Source organism: Rhipicephalus sanguineus, chromosome 5 (genome assembly GCF_013339695.2).
Source record: "Rhipicephalus sanguineus isolate Rsan-2018 chromosome 5, BIME_Rsan_1.4, whole genome shotgun sequence".
In the NCBI taxonomy this organism is placed as follows: domain Eukaryota; kingdom Metazoa; phylum Arthropoda; class Arachnida; order Ixodida; family Ixodidae; genus Rhipicephalus; species Rhipicephalus sanguineus.
In genome coordinates, this window is record NC_051180.1 from 115718092 (window position 1) to 115738753 (window position 20662).

The 20662-nt window shown below is 44.5% G+C and overlaps 1 protein-coding gene across 1 annotated transcript in view; it reads left to right on the plus strand.

Moving 5' to 3' along the window:
• Nucleotides 1-20662, plus strand: part of LOC119394921 (neurofilament heavy polypeptide-like) — an 83769-nt gene that overhangs the window by 56221 nt on the left and 6886 nt on the right. Inside the window, exon 3 of the mRNA XM_049416019.1 lies at nt 20144-20197. Coding sequence (XP_049271976.1) covers nt 20144-20197 — 54 coding nt within the window. The remainder of the gene's footprint in view (nt 1-20143; nt 20198-20662) is intronic.

The window sequence follows — 20662 nt, forward strand, 5'->3', positions numbered from 1 at the left end:
GCATTCGCATTTAAAACTCACAGGGTCCCCTATACATTCGCCTAAGACAACTCAAGGGCGAAACTCATCATCATCTTCTTTTAGGAGCTTGCTCCTTTTGCTGGGGGGTTGTCTCTTGTCCTTCCTGCCGTGTGCGCTAGTTCTCATTGCTCCTGCTAGAGGCGCAGCTGTGCCCTCCGTTGTACTCTGTTGATTCAAGGGAGCATGCTCCGCTCTCGGCGGAGCACGCGCCGTTGAATCGTGCACTTGAAAAAAAAAATCTCTAGCTTGATAGGACACCGCTAGAGGGTCGCGCCTTTCCCTTTCGCCGGACATCGCACAATGCACTTTGCTACCGCTACTCATCACGAACACCGGCATCACGAGCCCTCTCTGCTGCCGCCGCTTCGCGAGCTGAGAGCCCGCAAAGCAGAAGAAGCCATTATACTAAAAGGAAAACGTTCCCCCGAGCTTATGTGATCCGTAAATAGGCTCTTGAACAAAATGTATATATTGCATGAATACGTAAATTTGAGTATATAGTGCATCAAAATGTAAATTATAAACATTGTGTATATAATGCGTATACACAGTCACACCACAACAACTCTCGTGTCACTTCTTTATATGATGATGACTGAGCAGATGTACGAGGATTCACGGTTCACCGGATTTAACATCTGGAGCAAGCTCCTTCATCATCATTCACTTCGTGGATATGATTTGATTTTTTTTCTTTTTAGTCGGTGTAAAGCCCGATACAAATGTCCGTGGTGCGAGTCGAGACCGACGTTGCAGCACGTCACATGGGAATGTCAGAGGAAACCTTTGGAGGCACCGCAGCTTCTGATACGATACTGGAGGAGCCTTGGGAGGCCGTCCTCGCCCGAAATGACCTGAAGACCGGAAGTGGCCTCCTGGATCAAGCAGGGCGAGCCCTGGAATGGTGAACCAGCCCTTGACATTTCCCCCTTCTACAATTTCGTTTTTTTCTTCGAAATAAACGTTTTATCATCCTCATCATTAACCCTCCCCCGTCCTCTCGCGAAAACTTTCTGCACATAACGCCCTTTGGACTGCCTCCAGAATCGGAGGCGTTGCTTCTGCACCTCACCTGGTTTTACAGTGTAGAAGGGGAAATGTCAAGGGCGGGTTCCCCATTCCAAAACTCGCCTCAATTTGTGAAGTCATCAGGTGACGTCACAAATTTTGATGATATGTGGCGTCGTCACGTGATGACGATTCTCCGTGATCGGCCTACATTTGACCAAGCGACGATGTCATGTGATGACGTCATCAGGGCACGTCACAAGTTTTGGTGATATGTGACGTCATCATGAAGTCATCACGTTTTGATAATTTTTTTCATCACTCGCCTTGACGTCGCCGGCAGTCAATTTTCGCGTTTGATGAGACATCTAAGGCTTTCGCCTTAATATTAAAAAAAGTATGTACGCAGGACCTTTTGAACACAAACTTATGCTGGGTTCCATAGTCCGTTACAACCAACGAGTTAGAACGAAGGAGGATTAAAAAAATAAAAGAAAGGTTTCTGCTTAGTTACAGCATAGTCGCCCAATAGCTATGGTTACAGCTAAGAAATTGCTGGAGTGGCAATTAATGCTCAAGAGTGAAGCAGTGCCCACCAAAATATGGCGGCTGCGGCCGCCATCTTAGTAGGGGCACAATAAACCATTGGCGTTCGGCGGAAAGGGCGCGTTTTTCTCGTACGCCAGACGAGTTTAACGTGTCAGCTTTTACGGGTCCGATACTGCTCCAAGTGTGCCTTTGTGTTACTAGTTTTCCTTAATAAGCCTTGAAGTTATGACAAATTTTATTGGATATCAAGTCGCCAATAATCCTCACGATGGGTTACTTTCGTCGTCAACAACGTTCTTTTATTTTATAATTAACGAAGTATTTACACTAACAGATCAAAGCCATTCGATCTCTAAGTAGGCGCCACCAGAAAATAGCATGTTTCCGAGATATTTGGTGGGCAAAAGATCGCTTCACTTTGGCTGGCAAGGCATTGCGAAAGCTTCCACTCCAGAATTTTTTTTTTAAACTTCCTTGGTTGAGGAGGATTTTTAGGGGCGAAGCTCCTTAAGGCGGCACTCGTTCGTCCCTCGTAGTCGTAGTCGTAGTAGTCGTAGTGCGTAACCAGTCTTACGCTTTGACCTCCAAGGTGGTGCCGGTGGGAGAATTTTCCTGTGCGTTGTTGAACAATAAAAAATTCGCAGCGTGCGCGTTAACTAAAAGCCGAATTCTTCTGTCTCTCATTCCCCATTAGCAGCCATTGGCATGTTCCAGTAGGAAACGTTAGTAGAAGTAGAAGTGTAAGTGTTAGCTAAAAGCCGACTTCTTCTGTCTCTCATTCCCATTAGCAGCCATTGTTTACCTCCAAGGTAGTGCCTGGTGAGATTTCTCCTGTGCGTGATTAAACGATAAAAATTTTGTTCAAAACGCCGTTGATTGATGAAATAAACCAACGAAAGACGCGAGATGTTTTGTAAAAGCAAAACGAAAGAACGCCAGATGTTTCTAAAGCAATGGTGTTCTAAACAATGAAAATTCACAGCGTACATGTAAAATTAAAGTGAGCTGCAAGTCGTCATAACTCATCGAACCTTTAGTATAAACGCGCCCGATCTCACGTCGGTGATGATGTACTGGGCAGAATTCACGGAAGATTCACGGTTTACCGATGAACCTCCGCAGCTTCGCCCACTCATCATCATTCACTCCGTGGATATGCTGTGATTTTTTAAGTGAAGTATCAGATTTCAATGGTGGCGGCGGCATAGTTCGCGAAATACCCGGCACCGGCGAGCTTACAGAAATGCGGGCGTACACAAATAAGTTCTCGAAGGTGCGCGAGCAACGTGCGCACTTGTATAAACCGTTTCCCAATAACTGATGCTCACGACGTCCAGCTCCTGGCTGTCCGGAAGGCCCGTGAGAGGGCGGAGAGGCTCGGCCTCGCCGTCCCGACATGGGACCAGCCATGAGTTGGATGTGTAAACATCTGATACTCTTCCATCCGGACCAAATAAATGTCTTTTCTCTCTCTCTCTCTCGTTCGTCGGCTTGTCTGCAATCAGCCGTTTCTGACATGGAATTCTTATCTTTTATCGAGGTCACCTGTCATTTCACGTCGTCACATTTCATCGCTGCATTTCATTCGTTCACGCATGACCGTCGTTGTTGCCAACAGAAGTGTAGTGCGGTCGAACACGTGGGTGCAGGTCTAATCCCCGGCGTGGAGGAAGGAAGAAGTTAGCAGGGAACGTTGCGCAATGCGATAGAAATAAATAAAGAAAAAAGAATTGGGGCAGCTACGCACAAGTGCTGCGAAGGCTGAAGAAACAGAGGAGCTGGCCGCGTTACCCTCCTCCTTTCCCTCCTTCTTGTCACTTCCCTTTCCCACCCTTCCGATACTATTATATACAAAACTATGCTATGCTCTACCCTCTACCCTCCTCATTTCTCTCCTCCTCACCCTCAGTTCCCTTTCCCACCATCTTGCTCGTTTTTCTGCTCATTTTGAAGCAAGTTTGTTCCAATGACAGAGTGAGACTTTTTGTGGCCATGTGACTTCTTGCTCTGCATGATGACTAGCTATTATAACGTACGAATTAAGTCCGATAAGATAGCTGTATGTGGGGATCGCACGGAACATTTTAATGAGAGAGACAGAGAGAAAGGCAAATGAAAGGAAGAGAGGTTAATCAGTTTGTACCCGATTTGCTGCCCTACCAGGAAAAAGAAAGAGAAAGAAAAGGAGAGAGAGAAAAAGTGATACGTCCGCACACATATCAGCGTTCACCATGCACACCCAGACAGCCACAACCGAGATATATTTTAGAGTCCAATTTGCTCTGTGATTGTCTTAAATCTGACTGGAATCCATTATGTTATTGAAGCCTTGTAAGGACTGGCCTTGTAAAGAGAGCGTAGAAGCAGGTTTTCGTTTTAAGTAGAAGTAGGGTGGGTCCAGATAAGATCGAACGCGAGGTCCCGGTCACCATCCCCGATTTTGATAAAGTTTGCTGTAGGCCTAGGCATTAGACCCAGAAGGATGGTTGCGAAGTTGGTTTTGTAAAAAAAATTTGTTCGGTTAAAAAAGATATGTAAATTCTGGCCGCAAAAAACACTTTTCCGCCAATTTTGTGATTTCTGAATTTTGAGCACACCTAGGGAAAGAACGGTGCACTTCTTGGTCGCAATATTTATTCCTCGCAAAGAACAAGTGAAATACAATCTTACGAGTCTATTATTTCTTTTGCCGGTCGAAGCACTTTTGAAGAAAAAAATATCACAAACATGGCAAATTGCACAAAATACTTGTATTTCAGGAATTTATTGCTGCAAACAAGCAGTGTTGGTGGTAAGGCGTTACAAGTAACGGCGTTACCGGTAACGCGTTACTTTTTTGGTAACTTAGTAACGTACTCGTTACAATTTTGGAACTGTAACGGGTAACGTACTTACATTAACATTTTTCGGTAACATGTGGTGTCACGTTACTCGTTACTTTTTCATCTTGTAGGTGCCGTTTTCCCAGAGCTCGCCCTGACGAATTTTTTGTAATAGCGTCGGACTGCTGTCGGCCAGCCAGGCATTGACAAAGAAAGCGTGGGCGGAATCGGTTTTGTTTGTGGAAATTGCGGGGACCAATTTCTTAAGATGCGCCGACTCCTTGTGGGGAGGCCATCTCCCTATGCTGGGCCATCGCCACACAAAGCATGAAGAAAGCCGCGGAATCTGTCATGAGAAACTGTATGGACATGCTTTTCTTGGAACTGTATTGTAGCAGGTGGAATGCTGGCACCTGCGCCTTTTCGTGCCCAACAGACAGGCCGCCGGAAGAGAAAGCGCCAGGGCTGGTTTACTCCATATCATGTGCTGATAGTGACGCTTCGAACTTGAGGGAAACGAAGAACTTCCCCGAGAGGCTGCGACAACATAAAAACTACGTCCGCAAGTTCGAGTGACAAAGGAGTACACTCGCTGAGCACAGCGTGGTCCACCGCATCGAATTTGACAACCGCATCGAATTTGACAATTCCCGCGTCGTCGACCAGCCAATTACTATAAGCGGCTTTTTGTGGAATCCTGACGCGTCGAGGCGACAGCCGGTAACGTCAACCGGGCTACAGGTGTGCTGCCGATCGAGAGTCTGCCTCAGCGGAACGATGCACATCATGGAGAATAGGCGTGACCCCACGGCAGGAAGAAAACCCTGAAAAAGAGTGCGCGTGGGACTCGAAACGTCAGATTTTGTATTGTAACGCAAAAAAAAAATCTTTTTACTCATTATCTTGGTTGGCATCCCTCTGTTTCAACCAAAGCCCATTAGTACTGCTACCACCCGAACAGCCTTCACCGCGGATAAGCTAACTGCGGTTACAGCACGGTTACACGTAGCTACACGGCAGATATAACCGCAGTTATTCTCCTATCCGTGGTTATCGCGAACGGGTGATTCCACGAGATCGACACGGTTCCGAAAATGAATATTTGAGATTTGACTGAGTATTTCATATTTTATGCACATTTGACTGAGTACTTTATATTTTTTTCGGGTTAACAACCGAGTAGCCCGAAAAGGAACTTAGTTTTCATATTAACTGCATAATTTACGAGGAAAAAATGTCGAACATAATTAATATGGAGGGATCAATTTTGTCACCTGTCATTCTCGAAGGTTCACGACAAGAAGACATTTTGTGTATGAAATGTATGCGCAACAAAGAGTAAAATAACATTCTTTGAAACTTGTAGAGCGAATGAAACTATTTTGGATAAATGTCAAAGTATGGGACATTTCATTATCTTTGTACAAAGTATGAGGCTTATCAACTTTTTTTTGAAAATAAATTTTGCTTTTTTCTATCTGCAGCTACAGCTAGTTTCTGGTTATTGAACTCCTGAGCGAGCGAGGCTGATCTTGAACACACTTACATAAGCGCTGACAATTTCTGCGGTAATTATACAGGTTAAAGTGAACGAAAAATATTTATGCACAAATATTTTTTCCGTGACTAGGCCACTAAAGCATTTCTTTATTACTACAAAATTTGCGCATATATTTTGCAACTAGAAGCATGCCATCAGAATTACTGTAAATTTCTTGAGTGTTCAACGATGCTTTCTTTGCGAATAGCGTTGATGATTGAATTACATACTGTGTATAATATCGCATCGAGAAAAATGGCTTCACCATGCGCCAGAGTCAGAAGCCCTCACATGTAACTCTACAGGCAACATTAAGCCACTATAACATTGCTAAGGTCCGGTACATTTGTGCAAATAATTCTCGTTAAATCAGCATTTTGGGTACAAACGTTGTTTGGGTTAGAAGTTTGATGTGAAACATAAATTTGAGATTTAAAAAATTGTTATTGTGGATTCCTGCAGCAAAGACACATTGATTAAAATTTCTGATTTTGGAGTAACGGCAGAGGTAACGTCAATTACTTTTTTTCGGTAACGGTAACGCGTTACCTTTTTCTGTAGGTAACGTAGGGCGGTAACGCGTTCCATTTGTTATCGTGTAACGAGTAACGTACATAGTTACTTTTTTCAGTAACGCCTACAACACTGCAAACAAGTTAAAGTGAGGATAATAAAAGTCGGTACATATTAACTTGGATATTTGCGTTCTTTTCAAATAATTTCCGTGCTTTTATCGCGCTCCGTTTCACTTGATAATTGTGCTGAAACGTAAGTGATGTACCAAAAAAGCCGAAGTCTAAAAATAGTTTTCTCAAAAAGGCCGTTTTTAATTTTTTAAAAATCCCTCTGATTGAAGTCAAGGACGTCATCTACCATACTGCGTAAAAAAAAGTTGCATTATTTTCCTTGCTAATAAGTTATAATGCGTCACATGTGACCAAGTCAGCCTAGCGGCCGCGCCGTTCGTTATGTGCTGAAAATCGTATATGAGCTGTCCAAAATAATCGTACTCGACGTAATCACAAAGCAGCAACTCCGCAACAACTGCGCAGCCAGGTGTCATAGTGCAGCAAGCTTTGTCTTGCGATCTGCCGCTTGACAATCTAGCAGCTGCGGCCGCTCGATGCTGCGGGCGCTCACATTACATGAGTATTAATACAGGTATCTTGTGCGACTTGCCATGTTTATGATTTTTTTCTTCAAACGTGCTTCAACAATCAAATAAAATAATAGGCTCATGAGATTGTATTTCACTTGTTCTTTGAGGAAAATAATTATTGTGACCAAGAAGTGCACCGTCTTTTTCCCTAGGTGCGCTCGAAATTCAGAAATCGCGAAATAGCCGGGAAAGTGTTTTTTTTTTTTTGCGGCCAACATAAATATTTTTCAGGCGAACCAACTTTTTTTTCACGAAATTAACTTCAGAACTATTGTTCTGGGTCTAATGCCTAGGCCTACAGCAAATTTCACCAAAATCGGGAATGGTGACCTGGACCTCGTGTTCGATCTGGTTTGGACACAGCCTATACTTACTCTCTTTGTGTTCACGTAAATGCTACAGATATTGGAAAATAAAAGTTGGTCCTCTCTACCTAAAGTTTTACGTTAGGCTGAGCAGTGGCGTGTTAATTCATGTTGAAGTTTGTCGAGAAGTGCCAGTTTCTTATTTAAAACCAGCAATACAAATGTATATGTGTATTGTAAAATCCGGCTATCTTAAAATAGATGCAGTGACTAGCGAGAAGTGGTTTTATTTAGGCATTGAACGAATTAAAAAATATGTGTATGTTGCAGTATGTAATGTCCTGGGTCGTCTCCATTTTTTTTTTCTAAACGCAAATTTGTGTATACAGGAGAATCGGGACCTCCTACAGCAGTGAATGCTCTTGTGTAAGAACTGTGTAATAGCGTGTTGTCGTTGGCACTTGCATGCACACTAAGTATTTCGTATTAATTGCGTGCGGAAAGACTGGAATTTCCAGCAGTGTAATACTGAGTGACGACATGAACTACAAATGCCTATGTTCATGTGTTTTTCAGCGCTCTCGTCCTATTCAGTGTCGCAGTTTCGTAATGATGAATCCGTACAAATTGAACCAATAGCCAGTCCTACTTGCAATAAACGAATTTAAACGGTTGATATACGCTAGTGATCAGCGGGGGCTTTGCACGGTCCTAGTAAGCGATGCTCTCTAAACTAAAACTTGGAGCATGCCTGAGCTTCGCCTTCAAGAGTAGAACGCGACAGCGTAATTGGGCCCCTTACGCATCGCCTTCTGAATTGCTAGCCTTGCTTCTGTTCTCGGTGCATGCCTCAACCGTGCCGTAAGGAAACGAACAACTCTGTACGTAACATTGGCCGCTTGAAACTATCCTAGAATGCCTATTGCAAGTAGAGTTGCTAAGTGCCCACTACGCCATAATTCTTCCTTTTGCGAATCAGCCAAGGGCCCACTACGCGTCCGTAAGGAGCACGCGAACCTACGCAGCGGCTCACTTTGTTGATACTTTTGCAGCTGATGATGATCAATTATGTCTGAGCGCTTTGGGTGGGCCTTTAAAACACGCCCATCGTTGCGCTATTCACATGTTTTGACACCTTGCGCGATTCTACGCTACTGCCGTGCAATATTACATTCGTTAAAGAGACTCCTTCCACTACATGACATTCATAGAGTGTTTTTTTTTGTTCAGAAGCAGTTTCAAGCAATAGCGTGGCTCTGTGCTTGAACACATGCTGCCCACGCCGACGGCCTGCGTTTGATTCCCACTCGAACCCGAATATTTTAATTATTTATTTTGTTTGCATCTTTCTCGATTTTTCGGTCACGGACAAGGTGATTTTTCGCGGACGACCAAAGACGCCGACACCGACGCCGACACAGGGATTTCTGCGAAACGAGCTCTTTAACGCTATCGCACTAATAGGCGTTTATGGAATGTTCACACGTAGATATACGAACGCTCCATGTTTACGCCGATTTCCACTGTGGGTGGGGTCAGTATAATTCCTCCCGCTATGTGCGAGGAATTATGCGGTACGTGGCTGCCAGAGAAAGTGATGACGTTTTTTAACCAGTTTACTAATATCCTAACAAACGCCAGCACTTTAGAGGCTTCACCACAAACAAGCGAGACGTACTACGTCGGTGCGCCAAATGCGTGTGGCCTCCGAGAAACTGGCGTTGCCAATCCCGGAGGCGAAAACCAGCGCGCCTTCATTTTCCGCAATCGATGCCAGAATGCGCTGCCTACCTGAACTACAGCTAGGGAAACTTTATAAGCACGCCTACGCCCTACACGATTCTCTTGGGTGCATGTGTTTGCTGAAGGCTCCCTGTAACTACAATAAGTTCACGGCACTTAGCATAGTATCAGAGTGCCCTTAAAATTCGCTTCGCCCATCAACTTGTTAAGTCCTCGGTGTAAAGTTTTCATTTTTCAACCCCCGTTACAAATGCGGAGCATTATATATGGGAAATAAACTGAGGTTTCAGTACCAGGTCTCGTCCTTTCATGACAATAAAGGGGAAAAAAAAGAACATTTTCCGGCAGACCCTATTTTTAATTGTAAAGACAGCTTTCCTACGATGTAGTTCGCCAAGATAATGGCGGCGTAAGGAAGGAAAGAGGCGGTATAGGAAGAGGTGGTGTGCAGGAACCTCTACACAGTTTGCTGAAATGGCAGACTATTGCCTCTTCGCTTTCGCACTCGAATGCGCGCCCCAAACGTCTTTAACGTTTGTCCCTGATGGACCAAGACAAACCCTGTTCCGATATTCTCTTCTAGTACTAACAGTAGCACGTCCGTGCGTGGTGTATATATGAGTATGGTACACTTGTTAGCAATTCGCACAATAATCGTCTTTAGTAGAGTTTTTGTGCGAACTTGTCTACGGTCGTAACTGACCTGTCTACCGTCGTTAAAGCAAAAAAAAAAAAAGCAAATGTTGTTCTTTATAGCTCGGTGTTCTCTATTCGCGCACGTATTTAGAATTCTTCAGAAATTGTTCTGTAAATGCTGATCGTAGATCACGGAAATAGTTGCACACGCAAGTGAAACGAGTACGCATATGTTTGCGCATGTGCAATGCACGCGCGTTTACACTGCAGTGCATAGTGGTATGACGGAACGTTTACGCTCTTGCAAGCAAGCTAGGAAACGCTGACATGATGCGAAATTTGAGAATGCGAGAATAATATCACCGCTTTTGTTTCTTGCTCTCTTTTTTTTTTCCGGTCACGCGTTGACAAAGACAAAACATGAGTAGTTTGATGTATATAAAACTAAAGCTGACAGACAGATAGATAGATAGATAGATAGATAGATAGATAGATAGATAGATAGATAGATAGATAGATAGATAGATAGATAGATAGATAGATAGATAGATAGATAGATAGATAGATAGATAGATAGATAGATAGATAGATAGATAGATAGATGACGATTTCAGCGAGAGCTTATCGTGTTGCCGTCGAGAAATACCTGACAATCGTCTTCTGAGGATTAGGGTGAATGATAAATTGTGCCACTGATGTGCAGAAAAAGAATGTGCTCACATCAATGTACAACTTTAAATGCCGAAAGAAGCAAGAAGAAAACTATAAAAACGGTACACGAAAGAAGCAAATCCCACGAGCTTTCGTTAGGATGGGGTTACTCGAAGCAAAGAAAGAGAACTCACCTTGACGCGTGTAAAGGTGAAACAGTGTTCAAGAACATTGCGCAGTGATAAGCGTGCATCACAACAGAGTCGAAAATGAATTATCTTGCGATGTCCTCGATAGCACTAATTATGTGGTACGAAATGCGTCAGTGCTTGATTGGAAATAAATAAATAAATAAATAAATAAATAATCTTTTTAGGCAATACAGATCTTTCATGAAAGTCGTACGATAGTAAAGCAGATGAACTCTACGTCGACGCAGAAACACCCTGCCAAGGCGAAAGTTGTCAGTAAATAAGATTCATTAAAACGTGTTAACTCTTTATTGTTGAATTTAGCGAAGTTGTTTACACGGTATAGTTGTGAGTCATCATAATATATGGCATGTCGATTTTCCAGAAATCGAGAAAATAACAGGTAATTTGATTTGTTCATTATCGATCCGAGGACGCGATATCGGAACCGAGCGCGCTGGGCGCGCAGGAAATGCGGCCGCCGTGCTACGTCCGACCGGAACTTCCAATGATCAAAGGGAAGCAATTTGAACGAAGGCGCGTCGCCGCAGAATCTGGTCAGGAAAAACGGCGACTCGTCTGAAATACACAAGTGGACCGCTTATTCTTTACGTGCGACGTGTGGCCCTTATCTGCTTTTTTTTTCTTAACCTCTAAATGCATAGGAGTTTCATAATAGTACAGTAGAGGGAAGTATGGCGCTAGTCTCTATGGGAGCTGCAACGTTTGCCACTCCAGACGGCATGGGAATGATGGGTAGTACATGGTTTTGCCTAAGCTCTGTTCTTTCGGCTCCGGGTGGCCTGCAGCCGCTTTGTCAGAAGACGAAGTTCAGCAATGGTTCAGCAGTCCCACTTCATCATATTGACCATTTTAGGCTGACCAATTCAAATCAGCTCACGAGGTTCACAACGAGCCATTATTTTATCCGGAACAAAATCCAAGACACAACAATAAACAAAGCCGCAAGCACGACGATTAGGCACATCCGTGTTCTAACCACCATTGCCATGGTGGCTGAACTGTCGCAGCGCTAGAGTTCGCGCTAGTACGTATTGTAAGAAACTTTATGTATAAATCATAACGTCAGAGATTGCGCGCCTGCGGCTCGCTATCTCGGAGGCCATGTATAAATCTCGGAGGCCATGTATAAAGCACTCCTTCGCCTGCCGCATTACCTGCAAGAAGCAACAGCGCAGTGGCTGCTCCTGATTTTTACGCTGTACAGTGAAGCAAAAAGGCAACTGCGGTTTTCTTGTCCACAGCGCAAAAGAAAAAAAAATGAGGCAGATGTAAAAGAAAAGTGTGGCGTAATGTAAACACCCCCGTCTGATGGTTGTGGGAGAAACTTGGTGAAGGAGAACGTTAAAAATTACAATGAAATAATACGTTCCTTGACGTGAATGTCTGAAATCTTTTAAGCACCGGCGTATTGGCCAACGTGCACACTTTTTATTTATTTTCACTCTAGCTGTTAATGCGGCTCGCGTACGCTTAAGCGCGAGCGTGCATGGTTGCGAACTTCGCTTTGGAATGTGAAGCCACGGTATTAGGATCAATGACAGTGTCAGAGCAGTTAAGGAAGACAGCTTAATTTTACTTGGAAAAACATAAGCGGACTATACGCGACCGAATCTAATCATTTTGTTTCAATGGATGAAAGGTCAAGAGCAGGGCACACTGCAGCACGATACAGCCGTCTATGCGAGAACTGTTTACTCATTTCAGTGATCATTGAATCACTAAAATCTTTGTGCCGCGCCACGCATTGATATCGACAGTTATAACGGAAGACAGTGTTACACCGTATGGTAATTTACATTTTAACATACCGCCTATGCAGCCTGTACTGTCATCAGTGCTTGCTTTAGGGGGAAGTGAACAAACACCGCTCGGCGTTTCCTCACGTCGCACTCTGCTTCCATCGACACGGCGGTGCACAACACGTAAGCTGTGGCGACATCCAGGTGCACGATCCCGAACAGTCTGTGGTAACGCCTTCGTCTGCCCACACAGAACATGCGTTACCTCAGCGAAATCTGAGGTGAAGCGCACGCCTCGTCTTGCAGAAGCACATGCTGTATATATATATATATATATATATATATATATATATATATATATATATATACACAAAGTAGGGATCGGAGAATGATCAACTGTTGCTGCAACTGCCACTGTGGCAGGCGGTTGTATGTATTCGTATTAAATGCCGTGTACTTCTTCGATTCTTCCTGGAGATGTACCTGCCAGTAACCTTTGCACATGTTGATTCGGGAGAACCATTTGCAGCCTCCGCTGTCGTTAATGATGTCGTCAACAAAGGGCATAAGGTATGGATATAGCTCTGTTTGGGCGTTGATTTGCCGGTAATCGGTACAGAGTCGCAGTGAACCATCTTTTTTAGGGACAATAGTTATAGGCGACGCAAACGGTGACGTCGATGGCCTTATGATTCCAGCGTTTAGCATTTGTTGCAGTTCTTGCTTCAGCCATGTCTTCTTTTCATGGGATATCCTATAGGCTCTTTTTCGCACAATAGTCGTGTCACAAAGTTCGAAAGGTACTTCGGGTACGAAAGCTGCAGGTGGATATGCGTCCATGCATACAAGCTCCGGAAAAACTGTCCATACATCACGAGCGCACTTGACAGTTCTCATCTGCGTCGGTGTCTGGATAGATGAAACCATGGAATCTAGAGTGACTTCATCTTTCGAAGAAATGTTCATTCTTAGCTTCTTCATGTCGGGTCTTGACAGTATAAACGAAAATGCGACATCACGCATGACCAGTGCTTCTATCGTGAAGTCTTCCCCAGCCAAATGTACATCAGCTCTAGTCCAGGTATGCAGTGTACGAGATGATCCATCATAGCTCTTAACTGTTATCGTTTTACCTCGTCGCATCTCCTCTGGCTTCACCATGATTTCATTGATCAGGCTTACTGAAGCTCCTGTGTCAACTAATGCATTTACTTTTCTTCCAATTATAATCAGTGCAGTTTGTAAAACATTTGACTGAATCAAGTAGCCAGCCTCATTTTGGTTACACGGGTGGGGCTGCACACCCACGTCTATTAGTTTTTGTCTCCTGGGGGTCTCCGTTGCTAGGCCATATATAGTATGAAGCGGTACTTCTTGGGGCTGTTATTACTGCTGGCGCTGCATTATCTGCAGGAACTCTCACTGAATGAGTCCAGTTATGCTGTGCAGCGTGCCTAGACGTCTCATGGAAAACGTCCTTAAGACATCCCAATAATTCTTCAACATTCTTGGGCGATCTTATTTGCACTTGCTTTTGACATTCCTTCGTCATACCATGGATGACTAAAGGTACAATAGATGGTTCAGGCAGCTCAGGGTCTGCTAACTGCAATAGCCGTCTCTTCTCATAGAAGTAATCAATTAGTGATCCTGAACGTTGCTTGAAAAATATAGCCCTGTCCCACCGGTCGACAGGGTTTTGGTCAAAAGCCGAGATGAAACTTGCTCTCCACAGATCCCAGGAATCGTCCTGATCGTCTAATATTCGGAGCTCGTACCACTTCTTGGTATTGTGAATGAGGAACAACGTCATATTCTGCACTTTGTCTTGTGACGTCGTCCAACTATTCCTCTCAGAAGCGTACTCGAAGAATTTTAGCCATGTAGTTGCTGACAAGGACGCCCCATCGAACAAGTCCGGCTTGACTAAACCATTTTCGGGACCGGCGTTAGCTCGCAGTGTCTCCGTTAGCACAGCAAGTAATTGTCCACGTTGCTCAGTTTGTAATGCCTGCACTTGCAACATCTGCTCCATAAGCACCGCAATGTGCTGGTTTCTGCCAGTTGAAAACGGCTCGTCACGGGTTAGCTGCCTGAAGTGCTGTTCATAGTCGGACATCTTGATATTGATTTTCCACGTACCTCGGCTCATGAGGTCCGCCTCGCTGACATTCGCCTTGCTTGCGATGAACTGTAGCAGGCTTGGTGACGTCGCTGACTCCTGGAGTTCGACTTGTTGCTCGTCTTCAGCTTTGTAGGACGTGACGTACGGTTGTCCCGCAGCAGTAGTAACAACTCTTACTTCTATCTACATGCTGTCGGCTGCGCCAAATATAAAATAGGGATCCGAGACTGATCAACTGTTGCTGTTGTTAACTATACTAAATCTCGACATTCGATCTTCTTCGGCTTCTCTTGACGCTACCGCTCCTCTTCGTCTTCTGTTAGGGACAATACAAGCATCACCATTCCCATCTCTAGGTTCCACATCTGCACGGCATCAAAAAGTACGCATGGGCTTGCACATTTGCGCTGTTTCCTGTGGCAGAAACACAGTTCTTTAGAGGCCGCTAGAAACATTTAGTGCATTGTAAAGCAAGAATAGTATGTTTTGTGCTTCTTTCAAATGCTGTAATTGCCTCAAAATTAATTATTACTTTATTTGTCATGATGTTTATTCATCATTATCGTACTGTCTTTCATAGGAATGCTCTTGTGTTATTGTTGGTCCCCACCGCATCTAATGGCGCTTCGGTAATGTGTAACACTGTGACAATACTTTCGAATGCTTTTTCGAATGCTTTTCGATGCAACTTTCGGGACTGATGTCAATCCACTTTGGCAATTAAGAAAACGATATTTTTGCTTAAAAACATAGCCGACGAACTAGTGGGGGAATTCTGTACGTTCAAAGGTTCCGTCTAGTGTGCACAAGCCAAACATCTAATGCCGTCAACAACAATTGCAGTACAATGCATGAGTGGTATAATACTGATAACGTTTTGGGTTTAATGTCCTAAGACCACGATATGATTATGAGGGGCGCTGTAGTGGAGGGCTGCGGAAAATTTAGGCCCCCTGGGGCTCTAATCTAAGTACACGGGCCTCAAGCATTTTCGCCTCCATCAAAAATGCGGCCGCCGCGGCCGGGATTCGAACCCGCGCCCTTCGGGTCAGCAGTTGAGCACCATAAGTACTAGGCCACCGTGAGGGTGCACGAGGAGGAGCATGAGTTGACGGTGTGCCTTAAGTACTACAGCACGCACCACGTGTTTTTTGCCTGCGTATGTGATGGGACGTTAAACCCCATTAATAATAATAATAATAATAATAATAATAATAATAATAATAATAATAATAATAATAATAATAATAATAATAATAATAATAATAATAATTATTATTATTATTATTGTCGTTGTTGTTGTTGTTGTTGTTGTTGCATTGCCTGCGTATGTATCTCTTCAGTGTAAATAAAACACTTGGTGGCGGCCTTGTGTCCGGGTTGTCTAAATCTACGGTCTACTGAAATGGCCTTTCTGAACACGTTGCGAATTACCAACAAGCTGTGAACATAGGCGTGCGCACGGTTCCCCTTCAGGGGGGCGAAGGTTCATTGCGGCGCCCCCCCCCCTCTCTATTAACTCAACGTATGGGGCAGACACTGCGCCCCCCTCTTCTTAGGTGACTAGGAGGGGGGGGGGCGCCCCCTGCCCATCTCTGCGCAAGCCTATGGTTGTGAAGCTAGGTTCGTGGCGTCACTTGAATGTGATCAGTACACCGCCCACAGGTTCCTTCGTTATTCAGGTACATATGCCAATAACGCACCGACCGCACCTATGTGGCGTTGAAGCAGATTACCAACAACCGCGAATACGCTGCATCGACGTCGTAATAGCTGCGCCGTTGTAGTAGCCGTACGTTAAGAAGTTGTGTCTGAGAGGTAACGTTTAATCTATCAAGAAGTCAAAACTTTTTTTTTTGATTGAATTTTTATTGTCTGGCATGGGGCTGGCGTGTCATGGCCTAACACTCGCACACGAACGATTCCTACTTAAACATATTGTACACCAAGCAGCAAATGCTTGCGGAACGCTGACTCCACGAAAAAAAAAGCCAATTTCAAGTTTATTAGTGCGTAATGCTTCAAATATAGCTGGTGATTGCACAGGTTGCAATACTAATTACAAGCTTGGACATTTATTGGGATGATACGTTCCAGACAAAGCGACAATATAGCTTTCGCGAACATTTCGCGCACCGCAAGCTTTTGCTGTTGGGTGTAGATTACGCAGTAGTATTTAGAAGAGAAAGACCGCGCATGCGCAAGCGAAGCAGAACAGTACGGGGATATCAGCATCGTCGCTTTGCTCCGACAAAAGGCACACGAACTTCCCGTAAAACGTCAGAGGTGTGCGTTGCATGCACCCGACGCGAGATCGCGAAACCTGCCGGACATGACCCAAACCTTCCGTTTCGAAAGCCGATCAGCTAACTAACTACGAGCATCGGCGGGCCACTCCCGTTGGCTGCGCGAGGGAGAACATTCCAGTATCTCAAGTAACAAATCAACAAGGGGGGCGGATGTAAACAGCCGCTAGAGGGCCGGTTTACATGGCGCGCAAGGAGCGTCAAATTCGCAAATTGCGGCTCGCATAGCCATCACAAAGTATGTGCGTGTCTGGCTAAAACGTCGTGAGCTTACCGTCGTGAGGGCTGCGCTACCTGCATTCCGTCGCAGCACAGGAGGGTCGCAGCGAACGAACGACACGGCTGGGCCATGAGACGTCGCCGATGCTTCGCGATGCTTTTGGCAGCAGGTAAGTACACGGCTTATTTGAAACTTACCTATCGGCAAGGGCTATTCATGCATGCATCGTTTCCTCAAGATTTATTTTACCGCAGACTGATTCAACAGAAACGGGCAATCAGTGGAAGTATTCTTGGTCTGCCACGGTGGCACAGTGGTTATGCCTTTTTCGGTTGACCACGACATAATTTCTGTTTTCGACCACAACGGTGACATTTTGACGGGCCCGATTGTGTGCTACTCTTTGATGACACGCTAAAGAACCTCCTCCTTTGGTCTCCGCTGCGACGTCCATCGTTATCTACCGTACCCTGTTTCGGGATATTCGAACCCGTAATTATTAAGGAGACCTTAACTTGTATATGCGCGAAGCAGCTGCATGATTACTAGTCCGCTGTCGTTTTTGTGAGTCGAACAGTGTGTTTTCTGCGATTCCACTATGCGTTTGAGTGCAGGGCCATGCCTGTTTTACCTTCAGTAAGCGTATGATTGCAACACGTTGTCACAATTCGCAGCAAATTTAGCCATGACAAGCAGGGCAAACTATATAGGTTTCGCTGACGCACAAAATACTGTATTACTCAAGCAGTCAAAACAAGAGAGAGAGAGAGAGAATGGTGGACTTGACATCCGCGAGAAAGGTTCTAGGAAAGCGAAGCGCATTCCTGGAAAGCGACGCTCGTTTAGCAGTTTCAACAGCTTAAATTTGCCCTTTATGGCTGCGTATGAGTGCGACTGAAGTTTGCACTCATCGCTACCAAGGCATTGTTAATCGATGGTAACAAGGCAAATGATGCAAAAGACCGATCATCTATTTATTAATTACCTAACATGAATTGCCTATTTTCCCCTATGCTAAATTGCATTCGTAATGTCTTGGCAGGATCCACTCCGTGATTGTTCTAGGGCGTTTAGCTGCGGAGTACTAATGTCAATTAGTAAATTACTAGTGGCACAGGACGCAAAATGAACCGTGCAGCTGGGCTTGCGTACCTCTGGAACTCGCTGAAATATGTGTTTGAATTTCTTGGAAATTTTGTTTCGCATCCTTCTGGCTGCTCAGAAATACCGAGCGTTTCAGAAGACACGCAGTGAAGCTATGGGAAGAAATAGTGCGCCGCAGTAAAAAAAACAAAAAAACAAAAAAACCTGACGTTGTCTGTGCTTTATCACGATAGCAATCTAATCGCGGTAGCAAGGTAAAAATTGACACATGAAAACTGATAACACATAGACGTGAACACTAGTGATTTTTAAGCGCAACTAAGCGTCAGAATAAGCAGTTTTCTAGCCAAAATGATAAACAGGCATGTTTGTCTTACACCGATAAATAAAAAAAAGGTGATTGGTCACTCAGCCGCAGAAAGAAAGTTGCGATACTTTTACACGTTTGTACGATACTCCTAAAAATAGTAGTGACATCTTCAACAATCTAGAAACCTCAAGAGGCTACTGCAGGCGCCATGACAAGCCGCTCGCGAAGACTTCTGTATAATAAACTTAGAAGAGGAGTAGTTTTGCCTAGTCGGTTTTCCATTTCAAAGAAGCAGCTTTTTATGAAAGCCGTCCTTGCGTACTCAATGCAGACTGGGCGAGAAGAACTGTCATCTGCGCAAGAGCAGAAATATGACGGACCTTATATATTTGCCAGGAACATTTGCAACACTGCTGGCTCGGAATTTTGCACCTGGTGGCATTGGATGCAGGCTATGAAGCCGCGAATCTAGAGCTGTGCTTTGATAAAGTTCTTTTCATAAACAGGCTGATGCATGCATGACGCTATAAAACGACCACGACGTGCCACGTGCGACACAATCTCTTTATCTTCACATTCCGTTTGCGTCAGATGAACGGCTGTATGATATCTCACTGATAAGCACTGAGTGAAATATCACGCGAAAAGGAAGTCGGATTGTGTAGTGAAATGCAACAAGATAGTACCCTACTTTTTCACTCGGGTAGCCAAAATAGCGTCTTGTTCCTTGCCACATTCTACAGATAATAATTTCTGGGGCTTCTCAAAACCACGATATGATTACGAGGCACGCCGCATTGGAAGGCTCCGGAAATTACGGACAGATAGGGCGAAGCATATTTTTTCCTTTCTGCATTTTTTTCCTTGATACATTATTTCACAGTCAACCTGTTTGAGGGCGCTACTTCCTGATGCGCGCTGCAGTCTAGTCACGTGTAATCTTTCAGATTTTGTGGGCTTTCTTTATCAACCGAAAAAAGAAATGGTCGCGCAATTAGTACGTTGTTGTATATAGCGCAGTTAGATGTCATTTGAACATGCCCACATATGCCTCACTGGCATTTTGAGTAGTTACTAATATAATTATGACTAACTAATTAAAGCTCATTAACGAAAGAACTAGTGGTAGATACTCCAGTATACTGGGAACAATATGTTCGCGTAATGTCGTTCCTATTTTATAAAATCTTGCTGCGTGATAGTTGGGACACCCTGTAAATTCCCTCCTCCCGAAAGAGTATGGCACGTATTGTGTCCCTCAATGTGGCATTTATTGTCAGCCTGCTCCCTCCACATTTCCTCTGTCATTGTGCGTAAACAATAGCCGTTTATGGAATGTTCACGCATTCATATACGACAGCTCCACGTACGCCGATACCCACAGAGGGTGGGATCAGCACAATTCCTCCCGATATGTGGGCCAAATAGTCTCAATAAGAAAACAAAGAAAAAAACTCATCAAAGACGTGAGTCTGGGGCGTGCAATTTTTGTGACCGGCTTACTTTTGACGGCTTTTGCTCGGCTTTCTAACAGAGGGTACAGGAGCCCACATAAAGCATGCCTCCCAGCGTAGTAAACAAAGAAAAATACGGCTAATGGTTGCATCACGAAAACTTGTTTCAGCACTCGCGTTTATCGTCGCCACTGCCAGAGGCATGCCAACAGCGATGACAGTGGAGGCCTTTCCAGGTGAAGCTTCAACAGAAGCAGTATCATCCTCGGACAACGCGTTCACCACAGAAGGTAAAGAGGAACTCGATACGCCTCACGCCATTGTTCTCCGTCTTCTATTCTTTCAATGTTGCATTGAGCATGATAGCTCGACTTAGAGGCTACCGGCAACACGCGCGAACAGTGGTAGAACGAGCTACTTGGACACAAAGACCTATTCGAACGATATGAAAGGGATCACTGACAACCAGGCGTTTGTAACAATGAATGCACAAGGAAATCCATGCGGATTTCTCAGAGACAAAATAAATTTTTCTTACTTGAACAAAAAATTCGTCGTGGTCCAGGGCTCATTCCAAGACAAAGCCTTTCCGGGGTGGTCACTCTACCAGTCGGGCTAACCAGGGTGGCAGAAATTTTTTGCAGCGCTAGGGTCAATTAGTCAGCAACTGGAAGCATATGAACACAGAATGTTGCAAATGAGTTATGCGGAATCCCCCAAGGTGGCGGAAGGGTTATGAAAGGGATAACTGACAG